This window comes from Convolutriloba macropyga, chromosome 2, assembly GCF_964194025.1.
Source record: "Convolutriloba macropyga chromosome 2, txConMacr16.3, whole genome shotgun sequence".
NCBI lineage: Eukaryota > Metazoa > Xenacoelomorpha > Acoela > Convolutidae > Convolutriloba > Convolutriloba macropyga.
In genome coordinates, this window is record NC_134469.1 from 64,559,832 (window position 1) to 64,575,902 (window position 16,071).

The 16,071-nt window shown below is 33.9% G+C and overlaps 2 protein-coding genes across 3 annotated transcripts in view; one reads left to right on the plus strand and one right to left on the minus strand.

Annotated features, from left to right (window-relative positions):
• The window catches only part of LOC142334606 (delta(3,5)-Delta(2,4)-dienoyl-CoA isomerase, mitochondrial-like), a 440,398-nt gene that overhangs the window by 331,258 nt on the left and 93,069 nt on the right, over window positions 1-16,071 (plus strand). The window lies entirely within an intron of this gene.
• LOC142335404 (uncharacterized) overlaps window positions 3,149-16,071 on the minus strand; it is a 33,503-nt gene continuing 20,580 nt past the window's right edge. The window contains exon 3 of the mRNA XM_075383875.1: window positions 3,149-3,594. Coding sequence (XP_075239990.1) covers window positions 3,430-3,594 — 165 coding nt within the window. The 3' untranslated portion in view covers window positions 3,149-3,429. The remainder of the gene's footprint in view (window positions 3,595-16,071) is intronic.

The following is a 16,071-nucleotide window of genomic DNA, read 5'->3' on the forward strand; positions in this document are numbered from 1 at the left end:
GGTTTTGACTCACGCTTTGATGTGAGTCAGTTGGTTTTGAAAAATCTACGGAGAGCTGCAACGTGAACATCCGGAAAAATATAAAGAAACGTATAATTTTTGAAATGTGGCTCCCCTCTATACTATAGTCAGCCCCAAAAAATTGCACAACAAGCGAAAGATCAAAGTTCAAATTTAAAACGTGCAGACATCAGAGCTTCGTTGTTCATTTGCATGTCGACAGTTTTTCTAACGTTCGCTTGTGTTGCAGTTTTATGGAACTTACTATATTAAAAAAATTCTGAGTATGACTGAGTGAGAGAGAACATAATGATATTCACTCTTGTTATTCGCTTTAAGTGTTGAGGACCTGCTTTCACATGAGATGTGTTCTTGTGTTTTGATTATTTCAGTGTGTTGTGACCCCCCCCCCCCCCCCACTAATGCTTTGTGGAGGCAGTAATTTGGAAGTTCAGTAACCTCAAAGTTTGCTAATTTTTAGTGTGCATTCGCAAATATCTCAAGAAATCGTTTATATTTGGGAGTTTACATCTATTATGCAATTTTTGTTTCTTTTTGGGGGGAACTCGGAAATTGCTTTTTGTTAGAAGTGCACGTAGAATTCCCCTCCCTCTTACGGCAAAGTAACTCGAACCTATCGTGAGTTTCCGATATTGTTTATTTTGGTTCTACTTCTTTTCACCCCGATTCGTTTAACCCCGGATATCTTAACACCATATATTTCCACACCCCCGCAAACTATCAGTCGACATTACAAGCTTGTTTTATCATAAATAAGAGAATAAATTGATCCCACGTCCGGTTGTGGTAGATTAATATCAAGTCCCACGTGCCATTGAGTCATGGCCATGGCCTGCGAGGCATGACCGAATGATAACAGCCCATAGCAGGTCGAGGTGCGCGACCGAAGCCAGCTCTGATCAGACCATCCAGACCGTAGGTAGTGCTCTGATCAGACCATCTGGATGAGGCCCTAATTAGACTGTCCAGACCGTAGGTAGTGGTCGCAGACTCTGCGGAACGTCCGCGGTTTGCCCCCCGTGTGCGACCCAAGTTGTGCGACCCCCCCCCCCCCCTGGTACACAAGTCTGTCTGATCAGGGCTGGCTTGGGTCGCGCACCTCGACCTGGGAGTGTTCATCATATAATGGATTAAAATCGGTGTGCAATGATAGAGCGGTGAAAGAATCGGGGTAAAATGATAGGTGGTTGACTAAAATGGTTTTGGTTAATCTCACCAGCAGGCCGACCTAATTTGACTGGAATACAAAACAAACCAATTACCAACAACCGGAATGGTGTGATGAACCAAACACATTATTTTTTGTTGTGTGTGATAAAAGTATAAAAACGCAGCAGCTGAACATTGAATTACAGGTTTGACATTGCAAAAATACGGAACAGTTGAAGCAGCCACAAATTCAGAAATTAATGACATCAAATTTCATTGGGACAAGTAACGTTTTCTAATCTTTCAATCTATAAATAGTATCAATATATTTGAAATTATAAATAATCTACGTAATAAAAAAGAATAGGTATGCCTCCGTGTATAACAAATTAGATCACTGCTCCGCTGTTGTATTTGCAGTAATGGTGTTTAAAGAAATTGAGCGCTGTTATTTGAACAGGCCTCAATATTTCATTCGTTTTGTCAGCTCGCTCGGGTTGAACACGCTAACCACTCTTAAACGGGTTGTTTAAAGTCCGTCAAAGCCCATGAAAAGTTTGCTTGATGATTTTGCTAGGTTTACTCAGTTCCAAATATATCTTTTTCTTGCTCCTCAAGGCTTCTTTTCACTAGCCAAGTACATGTTGAACAAGTAGAGCTTCTTGTCAAGCTTAGGTTATCCTATGCAAAATTTATATTATTAATCAACTTTCCAACGAAAAACGGTTTCTGTGCAATAAAACAATATACCCGGGTAAACCGTCTTAAAAGTCATATCCAATATCATTTACAGCACGGACGGTACAAAAATTTTTATGCATGTTATTGTTATGATATCTGAGAATTCAAAAGCGGTTTGGGATATGGTTTTCATGATTTCATAAAAATTAAATGACGTTGAGTCCTATTCCCAGGTTTTTACTCGTGACAGAAAACGAAAAAAAAATCATGAGTGAAAGTTTTGACATACCATACATTCTCCATTTTCTAGTTGGTTAATAGCCATATATGATTTTGTAGCAGTGGAAATACTGAATGTACACCTTCAACCAATCAGAGACTGAGAAGACACTATTCTCTTTTGTATAGAGAGAACTGAACTAACTGTAGTCAGTCTTAAGTAAGATACACCATGTGTATACCATTGACTCTGGTGCTATACTTCTTAACCACCGTAATAATAGAAGTTTACTCTCAGTGTTTTACAGAGTGGGTTAGTCTGAGAGATATAGGTAAGTCTACTTCGCGCGCATAAATAAGTAGCCCTAGCTCTTTATACTTTAAGGCTGTAAAAGGAGCCCACATCGGGTCTGCCTTATATTATCTGTAGCTATATGATGATTCACCTGTGCACTCTGACCTTAACTGTTCTTATTTGCCTACCTTAACTTTTATTATCTTTCATTTGAATGGAAAACACCGGTAGAGCCAAACGGGCGCAGAGTAATAAAGCCATAAAATGATATTTGAAGCCGATTTTTCTCGTGCTCTGATTGGTTGATCAACTGTTTAAACCAAAAGTTAACAAAACCTAGCCCTAAGCGTCAATTTAATGTTGTGCGAAATATTGATTTTGAAAACAGGAAACTATTAGTTTGGTCAAATTAAGTTTGGAGATTTTCAAAAAATGGTAGAAAATTCAGATGTAGTGAGCCTTACAACAGCGCAGCTGAGCTTCTTTTAATCAAAATAACGTGAGGTTAATAGGTTCAGACCGTAAACCTCAGTAGTTTTGCGGCCAAACTGTGTCCACTCTTTAATTTTTGAACATTTTTAAGCATTACCAGCTAGTACAGACCTTTAAAATTTAACAAATTTTGGGCCAATATGACTGCGGATTACTGTTAAAATAATATCGACCTACAAATATCCAAAAAATTGGTCTATATTAAGCAAAATCAACAAGTATTTAAGAACACATTGTGGAGGGCAAAATAGGTGAATTTTGGCAATAGACCCTGGGCAATTGTGGAGGGCAATAGACCCTGCTAAACAAATCGAGCACAACTGCTCGATGTGGAGCTATTATAGGTGTGCTGTACTAGCTAGTAATGATGGGTGGCGCCAGTCTACCCCTTTATTGCCTCTACGTGCAAATAGCAACCAATTGAAACAAAAAATGAGAAACCATGGTTCGTGTCAACGAGATTAGTGCGTCGGTATTTACGTATTTGTCTGGACGAGTGAAGCTAGACAAGTGGGAAGGGGTGTGATCAAGGTGGGTGTGGGGCGATTGGAGTGTGATAGGGGTGGGTTGTCTCATTTGTCCTCTGGTGGTTGTCGCACTATAGTTGTGGAGACGACACAGTTGTTCAAGACGTAGTCACTCACACTTCCGAGCAGTTTGCGTCTGAGCTTGGAGAATCCTCGAGTGCCCAGGATCACGTGATCAATGTTGTTGTTCTTTGCGTACTTGCAAATTGCCTAAAAAGTGTTACTTATAAATGTTTTCACTACTCCCCACTAAAAGTTGTTCGTTTTGATCAATGCATGGAAAACGCCATTCCGAGCAGATAGCGGTTGGATTGCATCTTTTTCGAGAAGTTTTATCCGACACCAAGTTAAATGTTTCATGTCTCTTTTGGTGGTTCGTGTTTATTGTTATGAATGAATTTCTTCACGACTACTGAGTCAAATGTTTTTTATAACAAACGGCCATGGAAAAATGGAATCCACATCCAAAGTTCATAACTGATTTTTAATAGCCGCAAAGCGAGCGATAGCGAGGCTGCATTTGGTTTCATCCTGGTTTTTTAAAAATTCAAATAGTTCGAATTGCATTAGGGCGCTATAGCTTTCTGTCTATAATTCAAAAAAAGTTGAATTGTATTTGGAGCTCTGCATTTTTCACGGCGGAGCCCCTTGTATTGGTGGAGCCCCTTTTCTATCGGTAGTGTGTATGAATGTATTATTTGAAACAAGAAATGTTTAAGTCAACCACTTGTATAAGTCGAAGACCAGAGAGAAGAGAAAACTGGAAAGTATTTGAACTGTTTTCTGGGGGAATGTTTTTAATGCCCATGATATTTCGAAACAATAAGAAAAATTGTAAATGTGGTCAAATTTGGAATTAATGTTTCACTAAGGATGTTTTTTGTTTTCGTTCTGTTACTCTTTTCAAGCTCAAAAAATTTCTGTTATTGTTGCGCCAATTTCCGTATTGAAGTTGGGATTAGGTTTTGATTCGAAGTAAATCTCCAATTGTTTTTTCCAATTCGTTGTTTGTACCTCCATAGCTCAAGATTGATTGTTTTGAAAATGATGCTAAGAGTCTTTTGCTCACGAACTATTGTTCAGTAATAAATTTTTGATTTTTCTTGAAAAAAGCAAAATAATCGACGGATGAGAAATTCTAATCAATATTAATACTAAAAGCACGTCAGTACAATAGAAAACAATATAAGAATCTGAAATTTACCTTTCCATGACGCAACTTTATTTTAGGGCTCTACAACACAGATGAACAGCAAAAATCTTTCGTGCAGAAAACTGCAAGGGGAATATATTGATTAGCTATTAAATGATACGATGAATTCAGTAAGTCTGTTGTCGTTCTTACTTTGATTCGTATCCCAAATGCTTTTTAATTGGTTTCGTTTTTGTTTTTGCCGTTTTAATGTCGAGTAGTTTTGAAGTTCAAAATTGTTGCACAGTAAATCTAAAAGAAAAAAATAGGCTTTAGCAAGTTTTTTTCCACGTAAGAGAATTTGTTTTTTTTGGCATTTTTTCCTGAAATATTATGCAATTAAATATAATTTCCAATTGTGCATTATTGCAATTATTTGCTGTTTGAAGCCCCCAATGAGTAGTAAATTGTTTTTTGACCCCGTATTTAAAATAACTGTTTTCTCTCAATTGGTCAAAACTATTATTAATCTATTCGGCTTCTTAATGAGGCATAAGTAAATCTAACAACATGCTTCGGTTAATTGCAAGTGAATTTTTGGACTTGGAAAGAAAATTTTCGTTTGCAACAATTTTTATAGATTGTAATTGAGTTTCCCCCATTTTGTTGCCATATCACTTAGTTGTGGTTTTTGTTTAAATTTTGGCTCTGTGTTAGTAAGATAAATATCTCTCTAAGTGTCATTAATGAGATGTTGCATAGGTTAATACTTTTTCAATTACTTTGACCGATAACTATTCGTTTTTTTCTAAGCTCGTTGTTAAGTTTTGTATCGTTTCTTAGTCCCATTATTATTTGTCTCTAGTTTCTTTTTTTTAAGACGACACCAATTCGACTAATATTCTGCTCCTCTGTTTGTCTCAATGACCTTAACAAGTTTGGCGCGTAACTTTTAGAGATGCGTGATATCGATACTTATATAAACATGCGTTATATCGAAAACAATATAAGAATCTGAAATTTACCTTTCCATGACGCAACTTTATTTTAGGGCTCTACAACACAGATGAACAGCAAAAATCTTTTGTGCAGAAAACTGCCAGGGGAATATATTGATTAGCTATTACATGATACGATGAATTCAGTAAGTCTGTTGACGTTCTTACTTTGATTCGTATCCCAAATGCTTTTTAATTGGTTTCGTTTTTGTTTTTGCCGTTTTAATGTCGAGTAGTTTTGAATTTCAAAATTGTTGCACATCAAATCTAAAAGAAAAAATCGGCTCTAGCAAGTTTTTTCCACGTAAGAAAATTTGTTTTTGGCATTTTTTCCTGAAATATGGAATTAAATATAATTTCCAATTGTGCATTATTGCAAATGTTTGCTCTTTGAAGCCCCAATGAGTAGTAAATTGTTTTTTGGCCGCGTATTTAAAATATCTGTTTTCTCTCAATTGGTCAAAACTATTATTAATCTATTCGGCTTCTTAATGAGGCATAAGTAAATCTAACAACATGCTTCGATTAATTGCAAGTGAATTTTTGGACTTGGAAAGAAAATTTTCGTTTGCAACAAATTTTATAGATTGTAATTGAGTTTCCCCCATTTTGTTGCAATATCACTTAGTTGTGGTTTTTGTTTAAATTTTGGCTCTGTGTTAGTAAGATAAATATCTCTCTCAGTGTCATTAATGAGATGTTGCATAGGTTAATACTTTTTCAATTACTTTGACCGATAACTATTCGTTTTTTTCCAAGCTCGTTGTTAAGTTTTGTATCGCTTCTTAGACCCATTATTATTTGTCTCTAGTTTCTTTTTTTTTAAGACGACACCAATTCGACTAATATTCTGCTCCTCTGTTTGTCTCAATGACCTTAACAAGTTTGGCGCGTAACTTTTAGAGATGCGTGATATCGATACTTATATAAACATGCGTTATATCGAAAACAATATAAGAATCTGAAATTTACCTTTCCATGACGCAACTTTATTTTAGGGCTCTACAACACAGATGAACAGCAATAATCTTTTGTGCAGAAAACTGCAAGGGGAATATATTGATTAGCTATTAAATGATACGATGAATTCAGTAAGTCTGTTGACGTTCTTACTTTGAATCGTATCCCAAATGCTTTTTAATTGTTTTCGTTTTTGTTTTTGCCGTTTTAATGTTGAGTAGTTTTGAAGTTCAAAATTGTTGCACAGTAAATCTAAAAGAAAAAATCGGCTCTAGCAAGTTTTTTCCACGTAAGAAAATTTGTTTTTTGGTATTTTTTCCTGAAATATGCAATTAAATATAATTTCCAATTGTGCATTATTGCAATTGTTTGCTCTTTGAAGCCCCAATGAGTAGTAAATTGTTTTTTGACCGCGTATTTAAAACATCTGTTTTCTCTCAATTGGTCAAAACTATTATTAATCTATTCGGCTTCTTAATGAGGCATAAGTGAATCTAACAACATGCTTCGGTTAATTGCAAGTGAATTTTTGGACTTGGAAAGAAAATTTTCGTTTTCAACAAATTTTATAGATTGTAATTGAGTTTCCCCCATTTTGTTGCCATATCACTTAGTTGTGGTTTTTGTTTAAATTTTGGCTCTGTGTTCGTAAGATAAATATCTCTCTTAGTGTCATTAATGAGATGTTGCATAGGTTAATACTTTTTCAATGACTTTGACCGATTACTATTCGTTTTTTTCTTAGCTCGTTGTTAAGTTTTGTATCGTTTCCTAGTCCCATTATTATTTGTCTCTAGTTTCTTTTTTTTTAACGACGACACCAATTCGACTAATATTCTGCTCCTCTGTTTGTCTCAATGACCATAACAATTTTGGCGCGTAACTTTTAAAGATGCGTGATATCGATACTTATATAAACATGTGTTATATCGAAAACAATAAAAGAATCTGAAATTTACCTTTCGATGACGCAACTTTATTTCAGGGCTCTACAACACAGATGAACAGCAAAAATTTTTCGTGCAGAAAACTGCAAGGGGAATATATTGATTAGCTATTAAATGATACGATGAATTCAGTAAGTCTGTTGACGTTCTTACTTTGATTTGTATCCCAAATGCTTTTTAATTGGTTTCGTTTCTGTTTTTGCCGTTTTAATGTCGAGTAGTTTTGAAGCTCAAATTTGTTGCACAGTAAATCTAAAAGAAAAAATCGGCTCTAGCAAGTTTTTTCCACGTAAGAAAACTTGTTTTTTGGCATTTTTTCCTGAAATATGCAATTAAATATAATTTCCAATTGTGCATTATTGCAATTGTTTGCTCTTTGAAGCCCCAATGAGTAGTAAATTGTTTTTTGACCGCGTATTTAAAATATCTGTTTTCTCTCAATTGGTCAAAACTATTATTAACCTATTCGGCTTCTTAATGAGGCATAAGTGAATCTAACAACATGCTTCGGTTAATTGCAAGTGAATTTTTGGACTTGGAAAGAAAATTTTCGTTTTCAACAAATTTTATAGATTGTAATTGAGTTTCCCCCATTTTGTTGCCATATCACTTAGTTGTGGTTTTTGTTTAAATTTTGGCTCTGTGTTCGTAAGATAAATATCTCTCTTAGTGTCATTAATGAGATGTTGCATAGGTTAATACTTTTTCAATGACTTTGACCGATTACTATTCGTTTTTTTCTTAGCTCGTTGTTAAGTTTTGTATCGTTTCTTAGTCCCATTATTATTTGTCTCTAGTTTCTTTTTTTTAACGACGACACCAATTCGACTAATATTCTGCTCCTCTGTTTGTCTCAATGACCATAACAATTTTGGCGCGTAACTTTTAAAGATGCGTGATATCGATACTTATATAAACATGTGTTATATCGAAAACAATAAAAGAATCTGAAATTTACTTTTCGATGACGCAACTTTATTTCAGGGCTCTACAACACAGATGAACAGCAAAAATTTTTCGTGCAGAAAACTGCAAGGGGAATATATTGATTAGCTATTAAATGATACGATGAATTCAGTAAGTCTGTTGACGTTCTTACTTTGATTTGTATCCCAAATGCTTTTTAATTGGTTTCGTTTCTGTTTTTGCCGTTTTAATGTCGAGTAGTTTTGAAGTTCAAATTTGTTGCACAGTAAATCTAAAAGAAAAAATCGGCTCTAGCAAGTTTTTTCCACGTAAGAAAATTTGTTTTGGTATTTTTTCCTGAAATATGCAATTAAATATAATTTCCAATTGTGCATTATTGCAATTGTTTGCTGTTTGAAGCCCCCAATGAGTAGTAAATTGTTTTTTGACCCCGTATTTAAAATATCTGTTTTCTCTCAATTGGTCAAAACTATTATTATTCTATTCGGCTTCTTAATGAGGCATAAGTAAATCTAACAACATGCTTCGATTAATTGCAAGTGAATTTTTGGACTTGGAAAGAAAATTTTCGTTTGCAACAAATTTTATAGATTGTAATTGAGTTTCCCCCATTTTGTTGCCATATCACTTAGTTGTGGTTTTTGTTTAAATTTTGGCTCTGTGTTAGTAAGATAAATATCTCTCTAAGTGTCATTAATGAGATGTTGCATAGGTTAATACTTTTTCAATGACTTTGACCGATAACTATTCGTTTTTTTCCAAGCTCGTTGTTAAGTTTTGTATCGTTTCTTAGTCCCTTTATTATTTGTTTCTAGTTTCTTTTTTACGACGACACCAATTCGACTAATATTCTGCTCCTCTGTTTGTCTCAATGACCATAACAATTTTGGCGCGTAACTTTTAGAGATGCGTGATATCGATACTTTTATAACGTAGTACTTGTGATTTGGCCACCCAATTTTCAAAAAATCGGATACTCTTTGCTTGATTTTTCCGCGCATAGAGGGTAATACACTTTGTTGAACAATACTGAATGCTACTGTCACAATATTGATAGTCTGATCGTTAACTATTTAATTCAACTACCAGATTAGTCCAATTGCTTTTTAAACTGAAATTTTCGTACTTTATACATTTTTTGTCAGGGATAAAAGTTCCGGAATCACTAAAGGACATCGTACTGCTGAAATTCAAATTACAATATTTTTTGGCAAAACTCCAGAGGTTTTTGTGAATTTTAGAAGTATTTTGGGTTTTTGCTAGGCTTATTAAATAGTCTCATTAACGGCAAGTTTTTGGCTCTGAAAAAATTAACATTGCTCGGTAGTAAAGACTTTAAATAATGAATTTTTTTAATTATCCACATTCTCAAACGCAGTTTTCGCTACGCGATTTCAAAACATATTTTTTGAGTTATTTGTAGGTACTTCTGATTGTAATTTGTGATGGTGCGTCACTTAGCTGTTGGCGCTATTACGCGGCAAAACTGAATATATAACTATTTGAATTCATTTTCTATAGGTCTAAATACCGTTGGAATTACTCTGTTACAGAAAATTTCAATGTTCTGTTAGTTTTCCCCTTTTATTGTCCTGTCCCGTCGTTTCAAAAGTTCAATGACGCATAAATTAAACTATAGTTTCGCTTCATAACGATCGTAGCAACTTTGACAAAGAAGTCTCGAAAAATAAAGCCCCATTAATTGTCTAACTAATAGAAATTAATGTAGTCTTTTCCAGGTTTTTGTTATTTGGCTAATAGTCAAGTATATAATCAAGCCAATTGCCTTAAAAAAATTTGGGAATGCTCTTACATTTTGTTTGTTTTAGTTTGTCATTTATTCTTTAAAGGACGAGTCCTGCAAGTTTTATTAAATTTTGATGCCACGGGTTTGAATCTATTTAATGGCTTGATTTGTTAGCTGAAGCTATAATTTAAAATCCGTGAAATTGTTTTCTTAAAATAAACGTCATTTTGCGTTCTGCGTATGTCTTTTTGTTATCTTGTTGATTAGTCTGAAAAGGGTAGTTGTCATTAATCTTACTATCTTCAAAGTTAAATCATTTTGACATTCAGTTTTTGAAACATTATAGCCATTTTCAACTATTTCTTGCTTGGCAACCTTTTGACTGTTTTTCTTCACTTATTTATTATGAAAAAATGTATTTGGCCAAGATTATAGTTTCTGTTTTTGACTATCAAATTTTTTCTCAGATAACTTGGATTTTGAGGTTGCTTAACATGTTTTCATTCAAACTGAATAGCTTGGCAACATTTTTTTTCTAGATATAATAGGCAAAGTGTTATCTTCATAAAATTGTTTTTGTTCTTATTAGGCGTTTTGCATGCTTTGTTGACTATCGAAGGTTCAAAATTTTAGTGTCTATCTACGTTTTATCTACGTAGATGACGAAAGTCAAATTAGAGAATACTTTTGTCAATCCGAATACTAAACAAAGTAAAATATGAGTAGTTTAAAACGTGAAGGCTTTAAAGTCGAGTTACAAAACACCGTTTAGAATAAATTTAATATTGTGATTTTTTTTCACATGATGCACTTTAACTCTATTTCTGCTGGTCATATGTTTTTCTGAAAGAAAAAATCATTTGAAAAAACGTGGCGTACATTCTAGTTTCGCACAATTGCAGCTGCCTGAGCCAATGAAAGTGCAGCTTATTTTTCATGACGCAATAGGTGCTTTCGCATTTTTTGTCGGTTTTTTTAGCCTTGACAGTTTTGCATTTCAAGTCCTTTTTCCATACCTAATTTGCTATTGTTCTCAATGGTTGTTTTGAAGAAGCACAAATGAGTCGATTTAGCTGTAATAATTGATAACCAACGGTTTAAACAAACAGATTTACCTTGCTTCCAAATATATCACTCGTTTTTTTTTAGTTTTTGTCTCTTAATTCACTAAATTGCATTCAAGACAATTCGCATCAATTTTCTCAATTTGCATAGATGATCTATAAATTAGTGTCACTTTAGAGCTATTGTTTGTAAAGTTTATGACAGAAATTTTTCGCAAAAAATGCTTGTTTTGTGTTTTCCCCATTTTTGTTTTCTGACTACTGGGTCTCACAAAATAAAATGCAGAAGTATTGGCTATTTAGCAAAGTATTTTGTTGGGTTCCAGCATTATGAAAATTGAGTTGTTCTTGATTGTTTGATTGTTGTTTATTGTTTTTTGGCGAAAGCTTGACTATGCTCTCTAGTCATAGACACTTATGTTTTCATGTTCAACATATTATAATTGCGTGCATCACAGGCCTCTATGCCCTCTTTTTAAACAGAAAAACATGTCATTTCTATTGAAATTCTTGTTTGTCTTTCACCTTTTCTTTCGTTAGTTTTAGCAAAATTGGTGCTTCCTGTCTAGTGTACGAAATGTTTTGGCTCTACAACATTTTGGTGTACGATATTTTTGCTTTGGTCATGCTTATTTTCTCTTGAAAGGATAGGAGCTATATATAATTTTTTAAGCTTTGCTTCTAAAAAATTTCTTTTGCATTCTTGGGTTTGTTCAATTCTTAGGATGACAATTTTCTGCATTATGTTTTCTATTTCCTAAACATTTCCTATTTTGGTAGATATTCAACTAGTAAAAAATCTGACAGAAACATTAAATTCTAAAAGTTAGGATAAGTTGCTTTTACGACGGCTTAATTAGAGTTGGCTATTTCTCATCGGAACAAACAAATATCAGGATTAAAACATTTACAATTCATTTGATGGTTCACTTAAAGAGCACGAAATGAGCACAGAGCACGAAATGAGCAGTTAGCAAACAGTCGCTTTCTTTTACACTGCATTACGTAATAAAATTTCAACTGCATTCTTAACTATGGCGCTGTATGAGAAACTAAACTCAATTGATCTTAACGATACAAATTCAATGCGTTCATTATTTCTGGATTTCATTAAAGAAATTAATTATCAAAAAGAAGAAATCAACCAACTGCGTAGAGGATGTGATCAACTAAGGACCGAAAAGGAGGAGCTTTCAAAGAGAGTTACTAAATTGGAACGTTATTCATCTTTTATGTGTTTGACTTTTCATGGGGTAGAGAACGGTGGTGAGTACCCGGTACACAAAATTGTGGAGTTAATCAGGTCAGTACAAATTCCAATTGAAACTCATGATATTGCGGCCTGCCATTACCTACCTGGGAAAGGTAAAAGAAAATCCATAATTGTTAAATTTCTTTATAATCATCAGCGCGATTCGGTATGGTTTAAGCGCAATTCTTTTTTTGATCCGGTTTCTGGGGCAAAAATCCACATAAACGAGCGTCTAGCGGAAAGTGATAGAGACTTGTACAACTATTGCAGAAAAGAAAAAAATCTTCTTACAACCACGAACAAAAACCAAGTACGCGTTAAGTTCTCAGAAAACGATACAACTTGGTATCCAGTTGACAGTCGGCATCAAGTTGATTACCTTGTGAGAACTAATGGTAATACTGAAAACGAATGGGGTATGGAAACAGTAGAGATGTTGGCACAAACACCTTATGTAAATAAGAAAACACCATCGAAAAGAAGTCGGCAGGTGGCTTTTCAATCACCTCAAGGAAGTTTTCAAAAGCATTGTGGCACAAAACAATTTGACAAGCTGGACAAGTTATGCTGTTTGACTGAAAAAGTATTCAATTTATTGGTTGAAAAAGAGTCTCCGCCGTCCAAAATGTACAAACTTGAACGATGAATGCAATAACTTCTCGAGTAATCAGAGCAGTGAAGAGAATCCGATTTAGTCTTCATACATCATTGATTGTCATACTAAAAACAAAAGCCGAACTTTTTTGGGTTTAAACATTCAATCTTTGAGATTCCATCATGCTGAACTAGTAGTTTTCCTTGATACATTAGATCAAAAACCTGATGTTATTGCTTTAACTGAGACATGGTTAAAAGATAGTGACCAGCCTGACGACTATGATCTACCAGGTTATCAGACAAAAGTGTCAAAACCCAGAAACAACGCTAAGAGACGATCTGGTGGAGTAGCCTTTTACATTAGAGATAGTCTTCAAAATACAATACAGGATACTAACACAGAAATTGGATGCTTAATTTTACAAGTGAAATACGACGAGAAATGTTTGCATAATTTTTGTGTGATTTATAGACCTCCGTCTTTGAAGTTAACTGATTTTCAACCAAAGCTGGAAACCATTTTACATTGTTTGAAGTTTTCAAAAGAGGAAAGTTTAATCTTTGGTGATTTCAACATAGATATATTAAAGAGAGAAAAAAGTACAAAAAATTATGAGAATCTTTTAAGATCATTTGATTTTCAAGTACAAAACTCAATGCCTACAAGGGTAACCAAAAATTCAAAGAGCTGTATTGATCATATAATCACAGAAACAAACATAAAAACTGAAACGCTAGCGACGACAATAGGCGATCATTTTATATTAACTGCTGAATTTTTTGTATCAAGCTTAAAAATTAAAAGCATTCAGTCATCGGTACTCATGCGAAATTTGAAATCAATCAAAACAGACAAAGCGCTGAATTTTCTTTTCGTCTTAGACCAGAATATCAAAAAAATTCCTGAAAATTTGAATGCTAATGATTACATGAGTACAATGATCAAGAAAATTATTGAAAATTTAAACAAATTTGCGCCTGAAAAGGTGTTCGAAACATCTGATTCTCCTAAATCTGCAAGCTGGATTGCAAATGAAATCAAAAATGCCATTATAAAGAGAGACAAAATGTTTCAAAAATGGATAGCAGATCCTACTATTGAAAACCAAACTAGATATAAACAAATACGGAACAAGGTAACTAACTTGATAAGAAATGGAAAAAGAGACGATAACTTCAAAAAACTAGGTAAAATTCCAAGACCAAAAATTATTTATAGGACACTAAAAACTTGTAAAAGAAAGGACAATACCATCGATTTATCAAATCTTGATGACTTGAACGATTACTTTGTTTCAATTGGACCAAAATTATCTGCAAAATTTAATAACAAAAAAAGCAGTTGCAATATACGCAATAATGAAAAAACGATGGTACTTCATCAAACAAATGAATCAGAGGTTACAAAAATCTTGAGGAAAATGAAAAACAAGAAAAGTACTGGTCATGATGGAATCTCAAACGAAATTTTGAAGTGTTGTTCTCCCATTAATGAATGTCATCTTACAAGAGCCATTAATTATTGTATATAGAGCGTATTTTCCCAGATTCATTAAAAATAGCCAAAGTAATACCCTTATATAAAAAAGGAAACAAGACTGACCCTGGTAATTACAGACCTATCAGTTTACTGAGTACAATAAGCAAAATTCTGGAGAAGATCTTACTTAAGAGGATGATGAAATTTTGTGTTAAAAATAATTTGCTAGCGAACAATCAGTTTGGCTTTAGATCTAAAATGCCATGTGTGCATGCAGTTGCCACCATAACGGAGTATATTCGAAATGTTATTGCCAACAAATCAACTGGGCAAGCTAGTTTTATTGACTTAAGCAAAGCTTTTGATACAATAGATCATGAAATTTTGTTACTAAAAATAGAAAGATATGGATTCGGAGGTCCAATTTTAGAGCTATTAAAGAATTATTTAATTGGGCGCACCCAGTTTGTAAGTGCAGGATGCAAAAAAAACGACAGAAAAGCAAATAGTTTGTGGCGTACCTCAGGGCTCTGTTCTGGGCCCTTTTTTGTTCATTTTGTATATCAATGATCTCCCCGCAGTTTGTAATGAAAGCACTTTAGTAATGTTCGCAGATGATACTACTGTTGTTAATGCCAGTAATGACAATAATTCGCCTCTACAAATGGATGTTGAAAGAGTTTCCAACTGGTTTAATACTAACAAATTAACAATTAATTATGTCAAAAGTGAAGCTATAAATTTCGGTAAACCCACAAAAGAAAAAGTTAAACTCAAGTATAATGCTCTAGATTACAACACATCTTTTAAGTATTTAGGAATCTACATTGATAAGAACTTAACATTCCGTGATCATGTTGATTTTGTTGTTAAAAAACTTAACAAGTTTTGCGGACTAATGTATCGGGTACGACATTTTTATCCAAGAAGGTGTCTTCTAATGTTTTATGACTCTTTTGCCAAATCGGTCATAACTTATGGTCTATTAGTCTATGTGAACACAAGCAAACAGAATTTAGAAAAAATTGATAGGGTACAGCGAAAAATCATTCGAGCAATTTTTTTCAGGAAAAAATATGAATCCTTAGGTCTTACACTAATTGACAACAAGATATAGACTGTATACGAACTTTACGTGATTGAACTTGTTAAAGAACTTTTTAAACAAATAAGGTCCGAATCTCCGCTACAATACATAATTCCGCAAAGTCAAGCAGTCGTTAAAAAACAAACGAGATGGAGTATAAGAGGCCTATTTCCCCCACCAATTTCGAAAACTACAAAAAACAAAGTCATTAGCTGACTTGTTGAAGAAAACATATAATTGGCTAAAACAACTGAATTTATTACCCGAAAGCTTTCAAAACTTTATTTTTCAGCAAGTGAAAGCACATATATCAAAAATAAGTGAGCTTTACATTAAAGATAATAGGGATGTTTTTACCCTCTATTACTAACTTTTAATACGCTTCAGCAAGATGACATCAATTTATTTGGGTTATTAATTTTTTGCGTATATGGGCACAGACTTGAAGAGCTATTATGCTCATTTTGTGTCCTAATTGGATTGTAATTGGATGTGA